Source organism: Gopherus evgoodei, chromosome 10, assembly GCF_007399415.2.
Source record: "Gopherus evgoodei ecotype Sinaloan lineage chromosome 10, rGopEvg1_v1.p, whole genome shotgun sequence".
In the NCBI taxonomy this organism is placed as follows: domain Eukaryota; kingdom Metazoa; phylum Chordata; order Testudines; family Testudinidae; genus Gopherus; species Gopherus evgoodei.
In genome coordinates this window covers 303,513-329,760 of record NC_044331.1, presented here as the reverse complement: position 1 = coordinate 329,760, position 26,248 = coordinate 303,513, and the positions used below count along the sequence as shown (strand labels likewise).

General features: G+C 46.6%; 1 protein-coding gene across 8 annotated transcripts in view; it reads left to right on the top strand.

The window, feature by feature from the left end:
- Nucleotides 1-5,502: 5,502 nt before the first annotated feature.
- The window catches only part of TP53BP1 (tumor protein p53 binding protein 1), an 80,278-nt gene continuing 59,532 nt past the window's right edge, over nt 5,503-26,248 (top strand). For 4 of the 8 annotated variants that reach the window (XM_030577245.1, XM_030577244.1, XM_030577242.1 and 1 more), the window contains exons 1-11: nt 5,503-5,552; nt 6,013-6,188; nt 6,320-6,452; nt 6,777-6,864; nt 7,231-7,313; nt 8,120-8,281; nt 8,750-8,831; nt 14,001-14,185; nt 16,163-16,289; nt 19,886-19,977; nt 25,425-25,630. In XM_030577245.1, the coding sequence (XP_030433105.1) occupies nt 6,021-6,188; nt 6,320-6,452; nt 6,777-6,864; nt 7,231-7,313; nt 8,120-8,281; nt 8,750-8,831; nt 14,001-14,185; nt 16,163-16,289; nt 19,886-19,977; nt 25,425-25,630 (1,326 nt within the window). In that variant the 5' untranslated portion in view covers nt 5,503-5,552; nt 6,013-6,020. Of the gene's footprint in view, nt 5,553-5,595; nt 5,719-6,012; nt 6,189-6,319; nt 6,453-6,776; nt 6,865-7,230; nt 7,314-8,119; nt 8,282-8,749; nt 8,832-14,000; nt 14,186-16,162; nt 16,290-19,885; nt 19,978-25,424; nt 25,631-26,248 lie in introns of those variants that run through there. The other 4 variants (XM_030577243.1, XM_030577240.1, XM_030577241.1 and 1 more) reach the window with 4 other exon arrangements.

Below are 26,248 nucleotides of genomic sequence, written 5' to 3'. Positions count from 1 at the left end.
CTATCCCACCCACAAGCTGGAGTTCTTGGCCTTGAAATGGGCCATCACTGAGAAATTTCGAGACTACTTGTATGGGGCTCAGTTCCAGGTGTGGACAGACAACAACCCACTGACTTATGTGTTAACAAGTGCTAAATTGGATGCTACAGGGCAAAGATGGGTGGCCACTTTGGCTAGCTATGACTTCAGCATTCAATACCGATCAGGGAGAAGCAATGTAGATGCAGATGCATTGTCCAGGCGTCCACAGGCACCACGACTTGCTGTGATACCCACGGATGGAGTGAGAGCTATTTGCAGTGTAAGTCGCCGAGAGCCGGAGGCCCATGAGAGCCTTCATGGATGTGTTGCTGAAACTTTGGGCCTACCCCCTGAATGCGTGCCTTCTGCTTCAGTAAACTATATTGCTTTGGACCAATCTCCCTTGCCCATGCTCAATACGGCTGACTGGCAAGAGGCCCAGCTGCAAGATATTGACATTCGTGATACACTACTTGCCAAAAGAGAGGGGCGAGGCCCAGCTGAGGTTGTCCCACCTACCCCAGAGGGCAAACTACTATTGAGAGAATGGACCAAACTAAAACTGATTCAGGGAGTGCTACACCGCACGACCACAGACCCTCTACAAAAGCAACGAAATCAACTAGTGCTGCCAAAAGATTACAGAGCCCTGGCCATGAGGGCCCTGCATGATGACTTTGGACATTTAGGGATGGAGAGGACCCTGGAACTTATCCGCAGTAGATTCTATTGGCCACGGATGGCTGAAGATGTTCGCAGGAAATGTGAGACCTGCGCTCGATGTGTTCAAAGGAAAACTCTGCCCACGAGGGCTGCATATCTGAAGAACATCACCAGCAACAAACCTCTGGAGCTGGTTTGCATTGATTTCTTGTCTTTGGAAGTGGACAAGAGGAATATTGGGAACATCCTAGTAGTGACCGACCATTACACGCGATATGCGCAGGCATATCCCACACGTGATCAGAGGGCCACCACTGTCGCTCGAGTACTGTGGGAAAAATATTTCTCAGTCTATGGATTCCCAGCCAGGATACACTCAGATCAGGGACGAGATTTTGAGAGTCACCTTCTGAAGGAGGTGCTGAGGATAGCAGGTATTAAAAAGTCAAGGACAACGCCTTACCACCCACAAGGTGACCCTCAGCCAGAGAGGTTCAACCGAACCCTATTGGATATGTTAGGGACTTTGCGGCCAGAGCAGAAGGCAACCTGGAGCAAACATGTTGCATTTCTGGTGCACGCCTACAATGCCACAAAGAACAATGCTACGGGGGTCACCCCATATCTCTTGATGTTTGGGCGAGAACCAAGACTACCCATAGATTTGTGCTTTGGTGTATCAGAGGATGGCGATAGCTATGAAACCCATCAGCAATATGTATCCCGACTACGAGAAAAGCTAAGGGATGCTTATCACTTAGCTACGTCTGCAGCTTGGAAGAACCCAGACTGCAACAAACAGCGATATGATGCTAGGGTGTGTCTGCAAGAGCTCCAGCCAGGGGACAGAGTCCTGCTGCGAAATTTGGGTATTGCTGGCAAACACAAGATAGCTGACAGATGGAAGGCAATACCTTACTTAGTGATGGAAAAGCTAGGAGACCTGCCGGTCTACAGGATCAAACCTGAAGAGGGTCCAGGGCAGACCAAAACCGTGCATAGAAACCTTTTGCTCCCTGTGGGAGAATTGGTAGGCAGCCCTTATGAGATGGGCCACAACAGGGCAACTGGGCAGAACGAAGCTGCTGTACCAAAGCCGCCTTCCAACGTGGACAGCCGGCCTCCTGCAGCTAACCTACCCCTACTCAGCACATCTGACAGTGAGTCTGAGGAGGAAGACACAACCATGGTGTATCCTGGGATGAAGACAAAATTTCAGTCTCGATCCGCTGAATCAGAAGAGAGCACATCCTCTTCCGCCCTAAACCCTATGGCAAAAGTATTTAGGCCCATTCCTGACATCCCTGAGCCACTGGTGGGACCCCCGTGTAATGACTTACACAGGCTATTGGACAGTGGTGATATACAGATGGAGGATGTCCAGAGCATCTGCGACCCTCCACTGTTAGGACTAAAAATGCAGGAGCCTATGCCAGTATCTGAGGGGAACTCACAGGAAACCTTCCTGTCCGGCACTCAAGAGGATGTCCCCCCTACCATAGCAACAGAGATTCTCAATAGGCGAGACAGGGTAATAAGACCAGTGAAACGGTTAACTTACGATGCACCTGGGGTGATTAGTGAGGAGCCTATACATTTAGCACACAGGTTTGTGAAAGCTAAAGTGGGCTATCTAATGCCTTTTGGAGGGGACCAATACGTTGGTATAGTAGGGAATGTGATTTGTCGGGACGACAAATTCTTGGCTGGGGGGAGGATGTAAGCAGAGTCAGGATAAGCTCTACCCTGACATCTGGTGGAAAGAATTTCAGAGAGTGTATTTGCATAGGCACGCCTACCCTATCCCAGACTGCTGAGCTGTGGGACTGCTTGGTGACAAATAACTCACCCTCAGTTGGGTGGTACCTGCTAGACAAGGGACATGGGTTCCAAATCTAGTGAATTGAGAGAGGCAGGCAGGCAGGCAGGCAGGCAGGCAGGCAGGCAGGCAGGCAGGCAGGCAGGCAGGCAGGCAGGCAGGCAGGCAGGCAGGCAGGCAGGCAGGCAGGCAGGCAGGCAGGCAGGCAGGCAGGCAGGCAGGCAGGCAGGCAGGCAGGCAGGCAGGCAGGCAGGCAGGCGTCCGTCCGTCCGTCCGTCCGTCCGTCCGTCCGTCCGTCCGTCCGTCCGTGGTAGTGCAGGCTCCTTGTGGAGCCAGAAGCACCAGTTCCACCCCCTCCTCTCTCCCCTGTGGAATGTCAGAGTTGATTTTTTTTTATTCCCTCAAGAATCTAAATACAGGTTACTGAGCTGAACTCACTTTGGGCTAATGGTGCACTAGCATTGGGGCTCCCCCACTAACAGCTGAGATCACTAAGAGTTGAAATCACTAAAGAGCTGAAATAATTGAGCTGAGAGCATTGAGTACTGTGCTAACTAGTGGGGGAGCCTGAAGTTATACTGTGGAACAGAGCAGCTGGTGGAGTGGAGCAGTTGCGGCGACGGCTGGAGTGGACCACGGGACAGCTGGTGGCAGCAGAGCGGCTGGCAGAGCGGAGTAGCTGTGGGACGGGTGGAGCAGCCCACAGAGCGAGCGGAGCCGAGCAGTTTGCAGAGAGAACTGGAGCAGAGCAGCTGCTGGAGCGGAGCAGTTTCTGAGGACGGCTGGAGGAGCAGAGTGGAGCAGTTGGTAAAGCGGAGCAGTTCGTGGAGAAGGCAGAAGCAGAACCCATGGAGAGGCAGGGCAGTTGGCCCTGGACCATGTAAGGTGCCCCTTTCTACCCAGGTTGGGGGGAGGGACCTCTACAGATAAACTCTCGAACTCTGGGGTGGCATTGACTAGAGACTTTTGGATTGTTGGACTTTGGGGTGATTGGACTTAAAACCCTAAGGAGAAAAAGGACAGTGCCAAACGTACTTGGAGGTGGGTTTTTGTTTATGGTTTGTATTATAACCCTGTTTGTGGTGTTTCTCTAATGAGATGCCACATTGATTCCTTCCTTTATTAAAAAGATTTTGCTACACTCAGACTCCGTGCTTGCGAGAGGGGAAGTATTGCCTCCTAGAGGCACCCAGGGGTGTGTGGTATGTGAGTGTCCCAGGTCACTGGGTGGGGGCTCGAGCCGGTTATGCATTGTGTTACTGAAACGGAACCCCTGGATACTGAACCCGGCCCTTGTTGCTGCCAACTCAGAGGGGCAGAAGGGTTACATTTGTGAAATTTCACGAACTTTAACAAAATATGTTTCCAAAGATTTTAGGCATAACAAATGATTTTATATCTTACTAAGGTACTGATTTTGCTGGAGGGTTCTATTAAAACTAGTTCATCAGATAGTCAGAAGTAAACAAAGGGAAACTCTTTGTCCAGCTATCTGGAAGCAAAGAGTTGTTGTCCCTTTAAGGGCTCTCTTCAATGGGGGTGGGCAGTGAAAGGAGAAATGGATGGCCAGAAAGGACAGGAAGACTTTGGAAGTAATTTTTTTTACTATAGTAATTAAAATGTGTATTTTAGATAAGGTCTTTTGAAGAATTTATTTAAAAAACCATATGTCTGAAGATCCAAGCATTTAAGGCTAAAGATGATTGTGCACCTAAAAATCTGTGCAAGGATTTTTTAGAGATATGATTTTATAATCTTCACCAACTCACTAATGAAATATTTTTAAATGAAATTTTAAACTCAGGTCCTGTAGAGTTACATGTTCTGAGTAACAGTCATGCACAACTGTTTTTGTCAGTCCATTCAGAAACTGACAGTAGATACCCCCTGGGGGTTGGCAAATGTCTGTTAAATGGCTTCATTACCCCTTGAATGGCTCTTTAACAGTTTCAGTGTTGTGCTAATAGGACTGGCAGGCTGGAGGCTTTTTCTCTTTTAATTACTAGATCTGGGGCCTGCAAGAGGGTCAGAACAGGGATAGGAAAGCAGAAGGGTGGACACTAAGACTCAGTGGCACCCCAAATCTTCAGGTGTCCTACCCAGCTGCCTATGCCTAAGGACGGCCCTGGGCGCCCCCAACCACTTACTGTCCTAGGCGACAACCTAGTTTCCCTAGTGGTTGCACTGGCCCTGCCTTCAGCCTCTATCCTAACACTGCTTCCAGCTGCTCGACCCTCCCCCACCAGTCAATTTTCATCCCCTGCTCAGATCCTGGCCATCCCCCTCCTCCGATCTGCCCCCTTTTAGCCCCTGTGAAAAGCAGCCCGCAGACTCTTACCACTAACAAGGGCAGGGTGAAGGGCAGTGGCTTCAGCAGATGTTACTGAGCATGCCCAGTTTGTGTGACCATGCAAAAAAAACCCCTCTCCTCCCCTGGCCTATTTTTTGCCAAACAAGGTGTCTCAATCCACCGGGGTAACTGTCAACCCCGTGCCCCTCCTCGTGCTGGCAGCGCCTCACCCCTGGGCTTAACTCCATCGCTGCTTCACCCTCCTCAGTCAATTTTCGTCCCCTGGCCACTCCCGCCTCCGATCTGCCCCCTTTTAGCCCCTGTGAAAAGCAGCCCGCAGACTCTTACCGCTAACAAGGGCAGGGTGAAGGGCAGTGGCTTCAGCAGATGTTACTGAGCATGCCCAGTTCATGGGCGCATGCTCAGTACACTCTAAGTAGCTCGTTGCTACAGAGAGCAGTTTCCTGTACGACACCCGGCCCGGGGCTTGCGGGAGGCAGGGCCAAGCCGCTCTCTGGGAGCACGCACCGCGGGCGGCCTCGCCTCTCTTCCTCCGCAGCCGCCTCGGGCCTGTGCCCGTCTCGCCTGCCGGCAACTCCTGCCGGCTGGGGCCTGGTCAAGTCTCTGCCTGTGGAGCCGGAGGGGGCGGGGAGGAAGCGCTGCGTTGCTGTGGTAACCACGCAGCCGTGCGTGGGGCGGGACGTGCGGCGGCGGCGGCGGAGGCTGGGGCATGAGCAGCAGCGGGAAGCGGGCAAGGGGGTGGGGAAACACGGCCCTACTCGGGGGGCTGTGGGGCGGGGGCAGGGTGACCAGACCTCCCGATAGCACTGGGGCCAGCCCGCTCTTCGGGCTTTGTTTGATGTAGGAGCCTGCTGCCCCTCCTGATCCGTCACACTTGCTGTCTGGTCACCCTCCCGGGTGTGGGGTGAGCCGGGGGGAGGGACCGCCGGGTGCGGGCCCAAACGCGCGGCTTAGTCCTGCTAACCTTGCAGTTCCCGGGGGCAGGATGGCGCACAGGCTCCGGGGAGGTGGGAGGCGTCAGCTGGGATGTGCCGTGTGTGCAGGGAGTGTGATGCAGGATGGGAGGTGTGGGATTGGGCACCTTCATGTGCTAGTGGCCATCTCCTGTATCTGCCTAGCACCAGAGGGAGTCAGAATTACTTGCACAGTACCTACAGCAAGGTCCAGCTGCACTGACCCCTTTGTCTTCTCGCTTTAGGGCAGTGGATGGACCCCAGCCAGAGCCAGCTAGATTTAGGCTTCTCTCAGCAGGACACTCCCTGCTTGATAGTTGAGGACTCCCAGCCAGAGAGTGCAGTGATAGAGGAGGACACTGCTCATGGCTGCCTCAGCCTGCTAGCCCTACCGCTTCCCAACTGCCAGAGCCCAGTACTGGTGAGTGAAAGTTCCTTTGAGGGATATAGGAAGGAAGTGAAATACAAGTTTCTATGTATATGTGTGTTGATATGTAGTTTGCTTGGACTGTCTGGGAGAAGTAAGCACAATTTAGGCTGAATTCTCTCCAGGTGCCTAATGAAGAACTGGAGATGCAGAAATCGGGTTCATGTGTTTTACAGGAGATAATGACCAGCCCTCAGGGTAGCAAACTGGCTGCTGGTGGAGGAGAAGACAGAGGCCTTGAGGAAAAGCCACTCACAGGTGAGGGAGCACAAGTAACTTTACCTTTTATTTATCTCTGAGAAGTTAACATTCTCTGGTTGCAGGAGAATGAGTTTTAGAGCAGTACTTGTGTTGATGAGACATTTGAGGGTTGCCGGCTTTGGAGAGGATGGTACCAGGGCTTTGGGAATCATTGTGAAGAGCTGAGTATCAAGGCATGTGACCATGGAAGTGGTGAGTGGGCTAAGCAAGTATAACAGTGAGCTGTTATTGTCAGAGCGCTGCTGACTTCATTCCTCATTGTCCGTCCATGTAGTCAGAAGTTTGCCTCTCTTCCATTCTAATGGCCTATTATGTTTTCAGAGCCCATGGACAGTTCTACCCATCTGGACACGACTGGTTCACTCAGCCAAGTTATTCATCGATTGCCTCAGCCTACCAAGACCAACAGGTGGATAGAATATTCCTTGCCCCCACCTCCATCTCTATTTCTGTTTGTCTTAGAGGGATTATTTTAGTGACGTTCCCCCTTATGTGGTGGCATAGGTTGGAATGCCAGTGCCGCTAGGGTTAACTGATGTGTAACAGTACAATAGTGAATCAATTCAGAATGCGGAAGAAAATCCTATTTGTGAAATTTAGCACATTTCCTGGAAATCTGTGAGCTCCTCTGGGATGGTTCAGATGTACTGAGGAACAGCGCTGAATTCAGGGGACAGCCATTTCTCTTTTTTAGATGCTGAGAGACCCATGTTTGAACAAAAATAAACTTAAGAAAACAGCCTGAAAAAAAAATCATCTCTTCTCTCCACTGCAGGGTTCCTGGGATGGTTGCAGCTGCTGCTGAGGAAGCAGGTGAAGATGCCTCACACTGTGCTACCCCCTTGCTGTGTGCTGAAGGTAATTCTGCTCTAGACTCTTCAGTGACTTCCTCAGAGCATTAAAATCTGCTTGGAGCTTTATTAGCATGTGTGCGCATTTATATAATTTTCCCCTTCAGCAGGTTCACTATTTCCTATCAGATTAAGATAATATGAAGCACCTGTTATGAAATCAACAATTCACTTAGAGAGCTCATCCCCAAGTACTTTGGGGCTTTAGAAATCAATACTAATCATATGCCCTGTGTCTGAAAACCACTAGTTTTCTACCTACCCGTACACCCTCTCAAACGTCAGTGAAGTAGTTCTTATCCTTGCACTGGCTAAGGTCTTCAGGACAGGAAGGGGCTTAGGAGGGCGTGGAAGTAGCCAGATCATTAGAATATAGTTGTTTTTTTCTGAAAGTTTGTTATGCTAGCAGTAAAGGATATTTGATGTGATAATTGTCATTAAATGTTAGCGTTTACTGGAAAGTGCTACACTTGGAGACTGAATTACCACAATTATTTCCTGGGATACAGTACATTACCTGATACCATTGTTTGGTAACTTGCTGGGAAATGATGGCTTTTTAATGTCAACCTTGTACCTATTATATTATTGGTTTATTTTAATTATTAAAGAGGGGCTGTGCAGCTTTTGTAGACTGAGAGCAGCTGAGTTTTTCCTGTCTCCGGCTCAGAGTTATAATAGGCACTTTCATGTGTCCTCTGTCCAGGAAGGTCTCTATGAGCTAGCTAACTTTGTTTCAGTGTACAATGGGGGTCAATTCTAATGGCAATTTGTACATAAATTATTTTTTTCTTTATGGCTGTTGGGTGCTAGATTCTGGCACATCACAGTTGGGTTTTGGAGCTCTGGAACTCTCACAAAGCCAGGATGTCGAGGGAGACTCAACATTGAGTGAAGAGGGCAGAGGGCACCAGCTTCAGCCAGCAGACACTGTCCCTACCTGCTGTAATCCCATGAAGAATGACCCCAATGAAGGTATGTAAATAGTCACATTCATAGAGACCTTTTCCTTGGATGGTAAATTTCTCTCTGCAGCCTTTTGAGTGTAGGTGGCATGTTTCCTCTGATAGGAAGCGCAAGAGTAGGAAGGATATTAAAGCTGCCCAAAGCTTGAGAAGGGGAATTCTGCCTTCCTGTTTCCTTTGGGCTTTTTCCTTCACTGTTGTGTTGTTGACCCAATGTTAACATGTGTGTCTTTCTATGAGTACCTCTTTTCTTAGCTAGCTTCCAACAATCCAGAAAATCTGACACCGAATCTATTTTTTGCTACAGACCTCAGAATCCCTTTCTTGCTTTCTCTGTCAGTGGACCTTCTCAACACAACCCTGTAGTGAATTTACAATCTAGAGCTGTGTAATGTGAAGTGCCAAAGACACTCATTGATAACATGTCAGCACAGGTTATTTAAATTGAGTAACAAATGTTTTCTGTGTCTCCTGCTAGATCTGCACATAGTTAGGAGTGAAGCTGTGTCCACTGGAGAAAGTTACACTGATGTACAGTGCCAGCAGGAGAAGTCTGGAAGGTAAAACTGCCCTCTCTGTAGGTACCTTGAGTGGGGGCATGCAGGAGGAAAGCTGAGAAAACAGCAAGTATTACTGCTTGTAACAAGGTGCTGCAGGCCCTCTTGGCTCCTGCCCCTGTTGAGCTGCTAAAGACCAAGAGACCCTCTATTCAGTAACCACCCATGCAGTTTATTTACAGGCTGGGATCCCACTACCTTTTCACCATCTAAGTAGCCCTTTGTCTGCAGGCAGAAGGAAGGGGAGAGCTACCTCCCTGCTTCCACTACCTGCCTTTTCCCTTTCTTCCTGCCCCCCCTGCTTTTATACAGCCCCACCCTAATTAGGCAGCAGCTGTCTGCTTCCCAAATTAGGGCCAGGTGGTCTAACCAGCTCCAATTCACCTCCCTCAATTGGAGCTGGAGTGACAGAGGGCTGGCTTAGCAGTTCCTGCTCAGTGCCCTGTCCCGCATCTCCCCCACACTCCAGCGAACTACCAGGTTCAACCATCTGCATCCCCTTCTCTCCCTACTGGGTGGGGCCCTATGAGAGAGTCCTTCCTTGTCTTTCTGGTGACCCGCCGGGTCTTCCTTGCAGTGCTCAGCTATCCCCTACCTGCAGAAACCACATTGCTTCAGGGGTGGATGCCCCCATAGGTTTGCCGCCACCCACAGGTCCTTGCATCATTCACACTCCTGGGTTTTCCCCCCTTCCTTCCCCCCCCACCTTTGCCTCCGACAGGGATTCAGCATTGGCCCCCAACTCTCCCCTGGACATCCAGGACTTCAGGTTCACCAAACCTGTCCAAGCAGGACCCGAGTCTTGTCTTCCAGGGGTTGACTTACAAGGAGTTCAGTGGGGCCCTTTGGCTCTGCAGAGGGCCGTGGGGTTGATACCTCCTATCTATTCCTTCTCCTGTCCTTCTTGGCTTGGGCTCTGTTGTCTAGGGTTTTCAGCTTGAGACCCCTTGCTTGGGGAATCTCCCCCTTTTCCTACCATGGGTTTCCTCCCCCAGCCTCCTTTCCCTCTTGGGCAGAGGTTCCAGTCAGTGTCCACCACTACTGGGTATGGCAAGCCCTCCTCTACCATGACCCATTTCGAATGGAACCTGCCCTGGACCTCGAGGGGCACCTGGGCCATTGGGCACTGCCTCTTATCCCTGGGGATGCACTCCAAATTCACTTTGGCACCAGGAATCATCCATTGCAGCTTCACCAGCCCCCTTTTTACAGGAGAGCAGGCCAAGGCCGTATCCACCTGACTCCACTGGGGTCTGTTCCCCACCATCACAGGAATGGTAGACAGTTTCCGCCTCATTCCTGCCCTCCAGAGTTGACCCACCTGCAAAGCCACACTCCATGTCCAGGCAGTCCCCCTTTTCAAGTTCTGGTCGCCTGCACTGCCAGCAGATGAGCGGTCTGGTCCCAGTGGGAGCTCCCCAGCTGGTCTCCCGTTTTTTCTCCAGACCGTTCCCGGTCAGGGATTCCCTGGATTTTCTCCTGGTTCCTTCTTCCTTATATGAATGTCCCTCATTCCTGGAGAAGTCTGCCTCCATACTCCTCCAGCAGCTTTACCGCTGCCTCTGCTGTATTGGTTGGTGCTGTCTCACCCATACCCTTATGTTCTTGGGAAGACCCTATACAAACTGTTCCAGGATGAGCTTGTCCATGAGCTCATTCGCTGTCTGGGTGTCAGGTCTCAGCCACCAGGTGGCTCAATCCATTAACTTCTGGTCAAATGCCCAGGGCCGCAAACGCTGTCCACCTCACTGCCTGGAGCCTCTGGCGGTACTTTTTGGTCAACAGCCCCACCTACTATAAGACAGCTGCCTTTACCACAATCTAGATCCTGGCCTGTTCCTCATTCAGGGCCATATAGCCCATTTGGGTTTCGCCAGCCAGGTAGGGAACCAGCTGCAGGGCCCAGGTTGCCCTATCCCATCCTGCTCCCATAGCTGTCTACTCAAAAGTGCCTAGGAAGGTATCAGGGTGATCTGCAGGGCCTATCTTACGAAGTCCCAAGCCCAGCGCCCTCATGCTGTCCCCAGCCATGGGACTCACCATCTTCTGGAGAAGCTGCTGTTGTATGCTGGCCTGCTCACATATAAAGTCCTGAAGGCTCTTTTACTGCTTGGCTTGCCAGTTGAGCAAGGCTTGCCTCTCCAGCTGGTGAGACTACTGAAAGCATTGCATAGCCTTTTGCACCTCTTCTTGCTGCTTTACCAGTCACTGCAGGATCTCCTCCATCTCTGGGCTTCCAAACTCTTGCTTGAGCACAGGATATCCAGGACAAGCTCCCACATGTAACAAGGTGCTTCGGGGCCTTCTTGGCTCCTGCCCCTGTTGAGCTGATAAAGTTACTTGGAGACCCTGGGTTCAGTAACCACTGATGCAGTTTATTTACAGGTTGTTCTCCCACCACCTTTTTACCATACAAGTAGTCCCTTACCATCTGTGGTGGGAAGAGAGCTACCTCCCTGCTGCTTCTTCCTACACTCTTACCCTCCCCTGAGGCTTTTATACAGCCCCAGCCTAATTAGGCAGCAGCTGTGTCTGCTTCCCCAATTAGGGCCAGGTGGTCTAACCAGCTCCAATTCATCTCTCTTAATTGGAGCTGGAGTGACAGAGGGCTGGCTCAGCAGCTCCTGCTCAGTGCCCTGTCACACTGCCTGAGAACTTCCTACAGTGTAAGCTGCTGAAGGGAATGGCCCACTAATGGTGGCTGAGGAGAGCTCCCATCCTTTCCTGGCTGGGAAGGGGGTGGCGTGGAAATAGTGAAGGAGCATTCAAGGAAATATGATTTTTTTAATGTTGCAATGCAATAGGCTAGAAGAAAATGCTAGTGTTTCATTTTTAACTTTAGAAAGCAACACTTTTAATAAAGGACATTTTGAAACCCATGTCACTGTCCCTGATTTCAGAGAATGGGCTGTGGTCTCTCGGGTATCTGTTGATGATACTCTGGGTCTTGAGAGTTTCACTGTTGGAAGTTTTATAATTAAGTTGTTTAACCAAAAAAGTTGTTTTTATTAACTCTTAATTATAAAACTTACAGTGGTGAAACTCTCCAATTTTACTGTTAACTGGCAAAGCATATTCTTTGGATTCCATTTGCATTGTCCAATTTTTATGATTCATAGATTCTAGGACTGGAAGGGACCTCGAGAGGTTGAGTCCAGTCCCCTGCCCTGCCGGCTTCCTGTTCAATAAGTAATAGGGCTGTCAAGTGATTAAACAAACTAATCGTGTGATTAAAAAGATTAATAAATTAACTGATTAAACAATAATAGAATACCATTTATATAAATATTTTTGGATGTTTCCACATTTTCAAATATATTGATTTCAATTACAAAACAGAATACAAAGTGTACAGTGCTCACTTTATCTTTATTTTTTATTATAAATATTTGCACTGTAAAAATAAGAGAAATAATATTTTTCAATTCACCTAATACAAGTACCATAGTGCAATCTCTTTATTATGAAAGCGCAACTTACAAATGTAGATTTTTTTTTTTTTGGTTACATAACTGTTTTTTGTTTTTGAGTGCAATGCAAAACTTTAGAGCTTACAAGTTCACTCAGTCCTACTACTTGTTTGTCTGAGTGATTGGCTGAACAAGATGCGCTTAAGAGTCGTATGTCCCTTCATGCTTCAACCACTATTCCAGAGGATGTGTCCATGCTAATCACGGATTCTGTTCAATAACTCATAGACTCTAGGACTGGAAGGGACCTCGAGAGGTCATCGAGTCCAGTCCCCTGCCCTCATGGCAGGACCAAATACTGTCTAGACCATCCCTAATAGACATTTATCTAACCTACTCTTAAATATCTCCAGAGATGGAGATTCCACAACTTCCCTAGGCAATCTATTCCAGTGTTTAACTACCCTGACAGTTAAGAACTTTTTCCTAATGTCCAGCCTAAATCTCCCTTGCTGCAGTTTAAGCCCAGTGCTTCTTGTTCTATCATTGGAGGCTAAGGTGAACAAGTTTTCTCCCTCCTCCTGATGACACCCTTTTAGATACCTGAAAACTGCTATCATGTCCCCTCTCAGTCTTCTCTTTTCCAAACTAAACAAACCCAATTGTTTCAGCCTTCCTTCATAGGTCATGTTCTCAAGACCTTTAATCATTCTTGTTGCTCTTCTCTAGACCCTCTCCAATTTCTCCACATCTTTCTTGAAATGCGGTGCTTAGAACTGGACACAATACTGCAAGTTTAGGCCTAACCAGCGCAGAGTAAAGCGGAAGAAAGACTTCTCAATCCAAAGCATGTTCAGTTTTATCATCTGAATCAGATGTCACCAGCAGAAGGTTGATTTTCTTTTTTGGTGGTTCAGGTTCTGTAGAGTGTGCACCAGAGTGTTGCCCTTTTAAGACTTCTGAAAGCATGCGCCACACCCCGTCGCTCTCAGATTTTGGAAGGCACTTCAGATTCTTAAATCTTGGGTCAAGTGCTGTAGCTGTCTTTAGAAATCTCGCATTGGTACCTTCTTTGTGTTTTGTCAAATCTGTAGCGAAAGTGTTCTTAAAACAAACATGGTGAATCATCATCCGAGACTGCTATAACGTGAAATATATGGCAGAATGCAGCTAAACACTGAGTAGAAGACATACAATTCTCTCCCAAGGAGTTCAGTCACAATTTTTTTAACAAGTGTCATCAGCATGTCCTCTGGAATGGTGGCCACTTTGTATTGGTGTGGTGTAATGGTGGTGTACGCTTTGTATTCTGTGTTGTAATTGAGATCAATATTTTAGAAAATGTAAAAAAATATCCAAAATATTTAATAAATTTCAACTGGTATTCTGTTTAACAGCGCGATTAAAACTGTGATTAATTGCGATTAATTTTTCTGAGTTAATCGCATAAGCTAACTGCAATTAGCTGATAATCCTAATAAGTAACGTTTTAAAATTCTATTTAAAACCTGTTTTTGCAACTTTGTAATGAGCTGAAATCAGAACCTTGAGTTTACCTTTTATTATAAAGTGTTTAACTCAGCTTTAAATTCTACTTACTCCCACCCCATAGTAGCGCTAGGCAGGTGTATTTTGACATGGGTAAAAATATTGTATTTGTTCCTGCTATCATTGTGGTGAGGACAAGTGAGTAGATTTTTGTACCTGAGCTGGTAAATATTCGTGATAGTTCTGCAATACTACTATAAATTGAATTTCCCAGGTCAGAGGTTATGTCTAGCTCTCCCAGAATTCTACAGCAACACAAAGAGATCAGCAGGATACAAATGTCTGTCTGTAACGTGCTTGAAAGTGAGTTGCCCGCTGAGAAGAGACCTGATCCTTGTCTGCAGGAGTCAGAGATTTTGTCAACTCAGGAAGATATGTTTTCCCAGAGCCACACAACAGGTAAAAACAGACCAACTAATGCCAAAGTATCCATCTCAAGGGAGCAATTGTTCTGTTTTTTAGCTGGGGGCTGTGCATCTGTCACAGGATAACTGGCCTCCTTAAGAGGAAGTGGGGTCCAGAGCAACTGGACTGATTATCTGTTGCCCAACTGGATTTGAGGGAAGGCATCTGGGGCTTATAAGGATGGTTATCTGCAGCTGCCTGCAGACACTGTGGGAGTAAGAAAGCTCTTGTGAGGCCCTGAGTCAGCAGGGGGAAGTCATCAGAGGGGAAGTCTGGTGGAGAATGCCAGATTCTAGGCACGAGGTGCTGGGAGAGCAAGAAGACAGTCCTCCGGTAGGAAGGGCTATGCCCAGCTTGGATTTGGGGCAAAAATATTGAACTATAACGAGACAACAGATCCTCAGAGGAGGGGGCGGACCTAGCTGAAACTGGGATGAAGGCTTCGTAGGTTTAACGTCTGTTTTGAAAGACTTTATGCAGGATTTAAACTGGATCCCAGATGGCGAAATGTTTAAATATCTCAACTGTGTGGACTTTTTAAGGGATATTATTGCACAGATGTGCCCTTTGACAGCATCTTACAGGGAAGCAGGTTACAGCTGGCAGAATGCTTTGGGTGTGTTTGAATAAACTAAACTAATGTTTCTGTTCATGTGAAAGTACAGTACTTTGGAAAGCAAAACACAGCCTTCTGTGTGAAGAGCGTTCTGAGGTGAATCATAATGCCATTAGAATAGGTTGTCGGAGCATTCCTCCCTTTTCCCTGTCTCTTCCTGCCCCCCCAAAATAAAAAGCATGGCAGTAAAACTGCTAATCCTTTTATGTGACACTAGAAAAAGCATGGGCACATATTTTAAGCCTTGTCCATGTTGGGGAAAGTTACCCCAAAAATTCCGATTAGTTGAGCTGAACTGGTATTATAATTGGTACAAGTGCTAGTGTAAAGGCTCCAGCAACCAGAATTATTTTTACCATATTTCAGTTGAACTTGCATTTCAATAAGTTTAGCAATACATGGCTGTATGAACAGGGGTATATAGAGGAGGAATAGGCAGCTTGTCTACATATAGCACTGGTGAGACCACTGCTGGAATATTGTCCCCGCCTTGTATCCACATGACAAAAGGATATTGAAAAATTGGAGAGGTTTCAGAAAAGAGTCACAAAAACGAATTGACATCTGTAAAACATGCTTTACCATGAGAGACTTAAGACATTCTACTTAGCTTATTGAAAGGAAGGTTAAAAAGGTGACTTGGTCATGGTTTAAAGGCCTGGTTAAAACAAAATTGCACTGGTGTAACTAAAAGGTGTGATTTTTAAACAGCTTTAGTTAAATTAGTATAACTTTGTTAAACCTTCTGGATGTAAAATCTACTGATCTAACAAAAAGGGTAAAAGCAGTAAGTTTTCTTCTTCGTTGTTGCCAGAGCCTTGTCTACACTAGTGCTCCCACCAGTTCTAACATTGATTTGGCTGAACTGGTATTGGAACCATTGAGATTTTTTTCCTACAGTTCTTTAGTGTAAATACTTATAATCCAGTATGAGAGAGCAGGCCACTTTTGCCAGCCAGTAACGAGCCTTTTACCTCTTAGCCATATGACGCTCGCATTTCATGTGCCTTGGACCTGTGGTTCCAAAATCCCTTTTTGTCCCACTGAGAATACTGGTCTTTGTCAAACTAGGAGGGTCTTTGTCAAACTGAGAGGTAACTTTGCAGAAGTGAAGGCGGGAGGTACAGCTCAGTGGTTTGAGCATTGGCTTGCTAAACCCAGGATTGTGAGTTCAGTCCTTGAGGGGACCACTTAGGGATGCGGTGCAAAATCAGTACTTAGCCCTGCTAGTGAAGGCAGGGGGCTGGTCTCAATGACCCTTCAGGAACTGTTCCAGTTCTATGAGAGAGGTATATCTCCATGTATTAGTATTTATTATTTTATTAATCCAGTCTGTTTCCTCTTGCTCCAAATAGCTTCAGAGAGTGACTCTACCATAACCAGGGTGGAAGTGGGAGGTTCCGTGGCATGCACCCCTGCTGGCACTCTGCATCTTCTGCATCTCTCTGGGCAGGGGTCCCTTGGCCAGGAGAGTCTTTCCACGTAAGCAAAAAAATAAAACAACACAACCTCACAACACACAACCAACACCACTAATATGCACTTGTCCTGCATGGGATGAGTCACTGAGACAAACAGCCCAGCACAGCAGGTGGGGTTAAATCTTCCAACATGGATTAAATTGTAATTGTGGTTTTCTGCAAACTGAAGTCTTTGAAGCATGATAGCTAATAAAGTATAATTCTGGCTTTTCACACGGGTTTCTGTTGGGGGGAAGACACTGGGCTCATTAGTAACCTTTCAGCCTTCCTCAGGGAGAACAGGGGACTTTACATGGTTTTCTGTTAGATGAGTGGGGACTTCATGCTTCTTGAGAGATAATTATACTCCTTTTGGTTCTATTCAGGTTATGCCAAGTTGCAGGCTGTAGAGGAGTTGTAAAATCTGTTCGGTCTTAGCCTCCAAAGCGATAACTGAAAAATTAAGCTTACTTTTTTTACCTTGTATCAGTTCTTCTGAACTCCCAATAGCTTTCTTGGGGAAGGTGTCCCCCGCTTGATGCACGCTTCAGGATCTCCTTGCTAGCTGTCTCTGAAATAAACTTCAGTGCAAAGCTGACTGAACGGGGATACTTCAGAGTGTCCACCTATGGCTGAGAAGATGGTGATGTAAAGAAGAGGGTTTAAAACTTGTTAGGCAGTGAGGAACTATTTGGGGAAAGGAGAACCTACACAAAAGGAAATGGCTTCATTTTATTCAGAGGAGCCATACTTCTGATGCAGAAACACCTTGTTCATTTTCTGTGGCTAGGGTGAAGGTGTATTGTTTGAATTAGAAACTGGGGGGAAGCTGACTGATACTAAAGATGACTGTGGTCAGACAAAGTTCTCTGTTGATGATACAAAACCAACTCTTCTGGTAAAGGATAGAACAGATTGCTTCTTTTGACCTGTGAACCTGGATCAACTCTCCCATTCCCTAGGATAGCCATTCACACATTCACCAAGCACTAATGTCTTCATTCCCCCACTCTGTCAACCACCTGGTCTCTCTGAAGATAGGGTATCTTCCTCTTGCCTGCCGCCCACCATCTTATGCTTCTGAGACTTCCAGACCATCAGTGTTAGTGGCTTCTCTTCCACTCTCAGCTTGCTCCTCCTTGTTGTCTCTTCCCATGACATGGTTGTCGATTCTCTGCATTCTACACTCCCCTCCACTCTTGAATCCTTTGCCCCTCTCTCCCATCACAAGGCCCACCCTAGTTCATCTGCATCCTCCACTGCTACAGTCACACAGTGGAACATCTGGCAGTAATTCTGTGACCATGTTCACTTTCTCCACTACAGTTCTCTCCTTCAATTCTGCTACCATCCTAGCCAAGCCCTCTGCTTCTCCACTCAGATTCCCGCGTGTGCAATCCCATTCACCCGTTCACCACCTTTGAGTCCTTTCTCAAACCTCCCCCAGGTCCACTTCACTCTCTACACTGGAGCTTACTGATTCTCTCACCCCCCCGACAAAACTGCCAGAATTAGATATGACTTCTCGGCTTTCCGTTCCTCTTCACTGCATTCCCCATTGCCCCTGTCACTAATACAAGCACTTTTGATCCTCCGGTGTTTGTTCTCTGACCCTTCAACCTACCCTCATAACCTCACCCAGGTCCCAGTCTCCCTTTCACTCATTCTTCTCTGCACACTTTGTCCTTATTAACGTGTCTCTCTTCTCCTTCTACTGTACAAGCATGCTTTAGTCTCTCCCAGCTTTAAAACAAACAAACAAAAAGCCCCTCCCCACCATTGACACTCCCCCCATGTAGTTCTGCAGCTACTGCCCCATCTCTTTTTTTTCTCCCCTTCACGTCTAAATTCATTGAACAGACTGCTTACAGCTACTGTCAGGAGTTCCTCTCTTCAAATTCCATCGCTAACTATCTCCAGTCTGGCTTTTTCCTTTCCCCTGCACATCACTATCACCTTTTCCTGGGCTACAGTTCGGAACTGGTACTCCATCCTCATGTTTTAGAAGGATACAAAATATTAAATGGTATGAATGATTCCCATTTATCTTGTTTCATAATAGAAAAAACATGTGGATATAGTTAAACTCAAAGACAGCAGTTTAAAGCTGTTGAGAGAAATTTTTGTACAATGTATAACTAATCTGTGAAACTTTGACTTATTCAGTGCTATTGTAAGGCAAGGTCTTAGTAAAAATCAGACTGCGCAGTAACATGAGGAGTAATGCACAGCTTCATTAGGTAGAATAAAAACAAGATACAATGGACTTGAGAGGCTTGCATTCAAGTACCTGACCCACCACAGACTTCCTGTATGGCCTTGGGCAATTCACTTCGCCTGCCTGTCTGTTCCCCATCTGTACAATGGGGTAACAGCATTTCCCTACCACTGTGGGGTACTGTGAGGGTAAACTCATTAAACATTGTGAGGCATTCAGGTACTTTTATAATAGGGAGCATATAAGTACCTGAGATAATAAATAAGGTAACATGCTGCAGAGCATAAGTCAGCCACTAACTTCCTGCACTTAGGAAGAAACCTGTCCAGAGAGGAAGTTATTGCATAACTTTTATCACAGAGTCCCTGGGTGATGCTCTGGAACTGCTCCCCACAAAGCCAGTCAGGATTTTGGGGAGCCTCCTCTCCCTTGGAGCAGACTGTCTTCAGGGCAAGAAGCTCACACGGCTTCACCTCCTGGGTCTGACCTTGGAGCATTCAGCATCCTCTGCCCCTCCGTGCGCTTCCCACAGCGAGTCCACTCAGGCTGGGTCCTGGGGAAGCCATTGGATCCTGCACTCACCCCCACTTTGCTTCGCAGTCAGACGTGACTCTTAGCCAGCTAGTAAAACAGAGGTTTATTAGATGACGGGAACACGGTCTAAAACAGAGCTTGTAGGTACAGAGAACGGTATCCCTCAGCCGAGTCCATTCTGGGGCTTAGCGAGCCAGACACCCACGTCTGCACTCACTCCTTGTCCCCAGCCAGCTCCAGACTGAAACCCTCTCTTTCACAGGCCAAGAGATCACCTGATGTCTTTGTTCTCCCACACCTTTAGTACCCCCTTCAAGGGGGGGAAGGGCCCGGGCCATTAGTTGCCACAGAGACAAAGCGTCAGCCAGAAACTAAGGCACTCGCACAGTATTTAAAGGAAACATTAAGAACAGCCCCACTTCGTCACAGCTTTCTATCCCAGAGTTCCTTGCACTTTCCTCAGAAGTATCCAATATTGGCAGTTATCTGAGACAAGGTACTGAATTAGATGTCTCCTCCATTCTGGACGGTTTGTTTTTGTTTCTGTATGTCAGTACAATGCTTGTTTCCATATCTATCGTCAAGTTATTTTAACTGCAGTCTGAATAAGTAGGATTCTCTCTGCTTTTGTGCTTCATGTTGTGATCTGTAGACTTGCTACATGGAAACTGAGCTGCAGGTCCCCTGCCTGTACTCCTTTATGGTCATTTGAGGGATTTAGGTTCATTGGCTTGGTTGTCTTAACTGGTGAACCAGGCTCCCATTGTTAAAAGCTGGAGCTACTCTTGTGGAGTAAGAGAAATAACTAAAGCATTAACTGACCTGTGATTTGACTTTTTTATTTTTTTATTTTTTTCTCTCTGCAGTTATTCTTCAGGTCTAATTACTCCTTCTCCTGGTGCCTTTGGATCCCATCCTCTTATCTCTGGCAGTCCCACAGAACAGGAAGAGGAAAAAGGTAAAACTTCTGTGAATATTGATGTGTTTTTGGCTTTTCCCTATACATACTCCTCCAGCCTGTGTGTAGCTTCCTCTAAACACTGCTTAGAATTATTTCCATATTGCAATCCGAGTAACAAGCACCTCTCCTTTTCCTGCACAGCCCTTCCCCCAGTGTCTTCACACTTCATTGATTTCTTAAGTGCACATGCGATGGGCCATTCCCGCAGTGGCTCTCCCTGTACCTTTGGGAGAAGGTAGATAGCACACGAAGAGTATGGCATCATCAGCTAGTTTCCCTCTTCTCTTGGTAAGGTGGGGATCACTGAACATTGGATGCTGAGGGCCAGTTGCTGTTGTGCTCCCTTGGAGGCAAGGCATTCATGTTACAGGATAGGTACTGCAGGGCAGCAGGAATCCCTCTTCTATTATGTATAAATATATTGCATTGGAGGGATGGGGAGCCAACACCTACGTTAAAGAATCACTATACCTTAATTCAGACTCCTTGTGCATTATAATACCGTCTTTAGTTTTATAATCACATACTACTGGTTTCTACAGGACCCCGTCCTCCTTCAGTGCACGGAAAGGACAGTGCTCAATGAATGGGTAGCTGTTTGATATTCTTATCCTTCTTGTTCAAAATGTGACTCCAGGCCTTATTAACACATACAGTATCCAAACCCTGCACTGAATAGAAAATTAATAATTTCCTCATGGGTGTTGCTATGGTGTATTCATTGTAGCATCTGAGGGCTTCAGACATTATTTTCAGATGATTTTCTTACCCATACCCATGCTAGGTCAGGTGGTATTATCCGTATTTTACAGACGAAGAATCAGGAAAGTGACGTTAAAGCCAAAGTTATCAAGTGTTCACTAATTCTGAGTGCCCAACTTGAGATGTCAAAAGCTTGATTTTATTTTATTTTTTTTAAATAGTACTTAACATTTTTTAGCAACTTTCATGTTCAAAGCACAGAACCCCTTGGACTTCACTTACAGTTGAAAAGCTTTGCACGTCCTTAAACATGGCCCTAGGTGTCTCAACCTAGGCTCCCAGAAAATTAGAAACACACTATTAGTGACCACTGGTGAAAGGATTGATTTAAGTGATTTGCTCAGCATCTCGTAGGCGGTTTGTGGAAAAGCGGAGGTAGAATCCAGTTCTCTAGGATGACATTCAAATGCCTTAACCATTTGTGGTGGTCTTCACACATGGGGAGCATTGCCTGGTAGTCAGAGGCTTAGGCCCTTTGACCTGCAGAGGGGTTTTTGGTAGGGGAGCTGGGCCTTCTCACTCCAGCCCAGGGTTCTGTAAGGGTAACAAAAGGGTCTGATGCCCAGGAATGCCTTAAGGCTGCCTTCCCTGGGCCACTTCCTATCATCCTTCTGTTGTCCACAGTTCACAGTCTGTACAGGAAAGCGTGAAGGGGGTCAGCTCACTGCATGGCACCTCCTCATGTCTGGGCATGGCAGCTTTCTCCCTTTCGGGGCATCAGCTGCTTCCTCTCATGCCTTGGTCCTCTGGCCAGTTCAGTTCTAAGTCACTCCCCTTCAGGGACAGTCTATAAACAAAACAGAATCAATACACACAATCTGGGTTAGTATGTGAGAGGGGGAAATGCCTCCCTCTCAAAGTTTATGAAAAGTAGGTCCTCCTTTCCCTTAGGGAGGAACCTTCAAGCAGCTGTGTATGGGAGATATCATGCCTTTCTTCAGGAGCTGCAAGGTGTAGGTCTTCTCTCTTCCCTGGTCTGCTCACAGGTGAGCTGTTCTGCTCCTTTTAACATCTTCTCCAGTCTGTGCTGAGCTCAGAGCAGCTTCTGAACCCCTTGTTGCCCAATGTATGGTTTGTATATGCCATCATACCATGAGACAGTCTTTGTTCTTTCTGCAGTACCCTTTGTTCACCACACAGCTTCCAAAGAAGCAGAGATCCTATAGAAAATATCCTCATTTGTTACACAACCCTGTTTCATTCCCTAAGCACCATCCTGCCTGTGCACTGAAGGAGATGGGTCCTATGGAAAAATAATATGTGATTAAAGTCTGTATTATCATCATGGATCCACAGAAGGGGGCTGAATTAAGGTTGCAAAGACAACCTTAAACTTATACTTCCTAACTTCTGAGTAGATGACTTTGCTACCTTAGTGTTCTTTTAACATTTTTTTTAGGGCCCTACCAAATCCACGGTCCATTTTGGTCAATTTCACAGTCATAGGATTTTAAAAATCATAAATTTTATGAGTTCAGTTATTTAAAGATGAAATTTCACCGTGTTGTAATTGAATGGGTTCTGACCCAAAAGGGAGTTTTGGGGTAGGGGGTGTGTCACAAGGTTATTGTAGGGGAGGTTATGGTATTGCTATCCGTACTTCTGCACTGCTGCTGCTGGCAGCGCTGCTTTCAGAGCTGAGCAGCTGGAGAGCAGCAGCTGCTGGTCAGTAGCCTAGCTCTGAAGGCAGAGGTGCCTTCAGCAGCAGCGCAGAAGTAAGGGTGGCATGGTATGGTATTGCCACCCTTATTTCTGTGCTGCTGCTGGTGGGGCACTGCCTTCAGAGCTGGGCTCCGGGCCAACAGCCGCTGCTCTCTGGCCACCCAGCTCTGAAGTCAGCATAGGAGTAAGGGTGGGAATACCACCCCCAATAACCTTGTGACCCTCCCCCTGCAACTCCCTTTTGGGTCTGGACCCCCAATTTGATAAACACTGGTCTCCCCCATGGGAAAACTGTGTAGTATAGGGTAAAAGACCGTGATGTGTTTTTCATGGCCATGAATTTGGTAGGGCCCTAAACATTTTTAATGCAATTTCCCAAGGGATATATATGTATATGTGTGTGTGGCTTTTTTTTTTTATTTAAGACAACTGAAAAATGCACAAATTCAATCATATAGATCAATATTGATCCCCATATAGGTTGTTAGCAGGGTTGGGACTTTTAGCTCCCCGACACAGACCTCTACAACTTGAGCTAACTGAATAACTAACTGATAGCAGCAGTAGGCTGTTATCCTCCATGTAGAGAATCCACTGGAAGGGGGAAAAGACGTGTTTTGCTGGTGAGTTCATGGCTATTTGCTTGACAACAGAAGAATGTTCTGACTCTGGAGTCCTGGGTTCATTTCCAGGCCCTGGAAGGAAATTTTCTCTAACGGTTGGATCCATCTATCCCTGTTTCTTTGCCCTCTCTCCTTACTCCTTCATATTTTTTCAATGCTTCCTGCTTTCTCCTCAGTGCTGCCTAGATGCTAATAGAAGACACTGAAAAGAAGGATGATCTAATGGTCATGGTGCTAGCCTAGGACTTGGGGTATCTGGGTTTATTCTCTGCTCTGAGCAAGTCATCTTGGGTAAAATTTAAAAATAAATAAAATAATAAATAATGGAGACATCCTATCTCCTAGAGCTGGAAGGGACTTTGAAAGGTCGTCGAGTCCAGCCTCCTGCCTTCACTAACAGGACCAAGTACTGATTTTGCCCCAGATCCCTAAGTGGCCCCCTCAAGGATTGAACTCTCAGCCCTGGGTTTAGCAGGCCAATACTCAAACCACTGAGCTATCCCTCCTCCTTTGGGAGGGATAGCTGTCACTTTCAAATGCCTGTCACTTTTGAAAATGTTATAGGCATGCAGGAGCCTAAAGCTAGTTGACTCAGTAAGATTTAAACTTCTAAGTCCTTTTGAAAATGACACTTAGAGATCTTTGAAAATTTTACCCTTAATCTCTCTCTACCTCAGTTCTCCATATGTAACATGGGGATAACACTTCCTTACTGCACAACCACTGTGTGGGAGAATAATGACATTAAAACTTTTAGGTGCTTGGATGTTATGATGATGGGGAGCATAAAAGACCTACAGTAGATCTTAAAATCCTGTGGCTGGAAACTGAAGCTAGATAAATTCAGAATGTGTTGTTTTTTAAATTTGTACTGTAATTAACCCTTGGAAGAATTTCCCCAGGGCTGTGGTGAGTTAGTTCTCCTGCACTTGGAGTCTTTAGATCAAAATTGGATGTCTCTCTTTTCTAAAAGATCTGCTGCAGCCCAACCAGAAGTTATGGGCTGGATGCAGGAATCACTGGGTGCAATTATCTGGCCTGTGTTATGCCAGAGGTCAGAGTAGATGGTCATAACAGTGCCTTTTGTCTTGAAATCTGAGAGAACACTGAAGACACTTTCACCCCTGCCCTGTTTTGGTGCCCAGTGCCGCAGCAGACCCCAGTCACTGGGAGGAGCAATTGTAGGAAATATCCTGCACAGCCCTGAAATGGAGTGTGCTCAGTTGCTCTGTGGTATGGTGCATGCATGGTTCAATTGACATTTAGGAGCAGGGTGGGGATGGAGCATGCTCAGTGTAGGAGAATAATGCTGCCACTCTACAAACCTTTACTGAGCATGTGCAAACAGATTACCCCCTTCCTCCGCCCCTTCCCCCCCTGGGGTTATAACATGGATACATTTAGGTTTATTTTCACAGGGATGTAAAAAGGCACATCCCTGAAACCAGAGCAAACCTTCTGGCAAATTTAAAGTCCCTTATTCGAAACAGATGTGCTAGAATTTCTCTAACAAAATGTATCAGAGGGGTAGCCGTGTTAGTCTGGATCTGTAAAAGCAGCAAAGAATCCTGTGGCACCTTATAGACTAACAGACATATTGGAGCATGAGCTTTCGTGGGTGAATACCCACTTCGTCGGATGCATGTAGTGGAAATTTCCAGAGGCAGGGGTGTGTGTGTGTGTGTGTGTGTGTGTATATATATGTGTGTGTGTATATATATATGTGTGTATATATGTATAATATGCAAGCAGGAATCAGGCTGGTGATAACTATTATGGCTAGCCAACTACAAAAGCAGTTTCTCCTCCTTTGGTGTTCACACCTCAACTGCTAGAACAGGGCCTCATCCTCCCTGACTGAACTAACCTTATTGCCAGCTTGATTCTTGCTTAACACACACACACACACACACACACACACACACCACACCCAACACACACGAACACACAAGCACACCCACCCACACACACAGACCCCAAGCACACACACACACACCCCCCCACCTCTCTGTCTCTGGAAATTTCCACTACATGCATCCGACGAAGTGGGTATTCACCCACGAAAGCTCATGCTCCAATACGTCTGTTAGTCTATAAGGTGATACAGGACTCTTTGCTGCTCTAACAAAATGGTTGCATGAACTTCTTTAATATGGGCAAAACATTGTTTCCTAGCCTAGTCCTAGGAAATGGCTGAACCATTTTTGTTGATTCTTCCCAAAATAATTCAGCTTGAGGCAGATACCTCATGTGAAAAATGTCAACCCAAACTGTTAGTTTGGCAACGCTATCAGCAACTAAAAACAGGATCTTTTAATGGGATATGTTAGGCAATCTTAATTTTAAGGTGTTGCTTGCAGCTATAATTAATGTTTTAATTTCCTTCTTTCAAATCAGATGAGCAAATGAATATATCTGCTCCAGCAGAAGGAGGAGACCTTCTACAGGAGAAGCAGAGAGGAGATGAGCCAGTAGAGGTTGGCAATCCACCTGTCCCACCAGGACCTCATGTGCTACCACAGGTTTCAACTCCTGTATCTCAGAATGCCCCAGCCTTTGTTCCTGGATCCTTCCCTATACCATCACAGCCAGAGTTTTCCCATGTGGGTATTGAAGTGGAATTTCCTCCCTCAGTTTCTTCCTGTACCATGTTCCCTTAAGTTTTGGTACGTGCTTGATTGTAGGGGATTGGTTTCTGGCTCATTCTCTGTACCCTGATGTGTGGGGTTCTCCTGCTTAGTTGGCTGTAGAGATCTTCCTCATCCCCACTAGTCATTCTATGGTATTCTGTTACACCCACCATGTACCACTGTATTCTTAGAAGAAAACTGCCATGTGATTTGAGACTCTTATCTGTTTTATTCTTGGTGTCCATCTTTTAGTCTGTCCTTGGAAACACATGACATTCTCTTTACAGTGTCTTTGGAAGTCTCTTTCTGATTCTGATTTGCATATCCTACGTCTCAAACTACATCCTCAGGCTAGTCTTCTGCTGGGATATGTCGGTAAAATGGGGACTGTGAGAGACCCCAGCACCACTCTTTATTATGGAGAGAGTGAAGCACTGATATTTTGTAGTACTGCATCTAAAACGTAGTCTTTTAAGGGCTATAACTAATCATTGCAGTTTTCCTTTAAGAATTTCCTGTCTAATGTCATTTTGGTCTTTCTCTTGCACCTTTTGCTACAGGAAGTGAGCTACCCTTTTTGAATTGTGGACT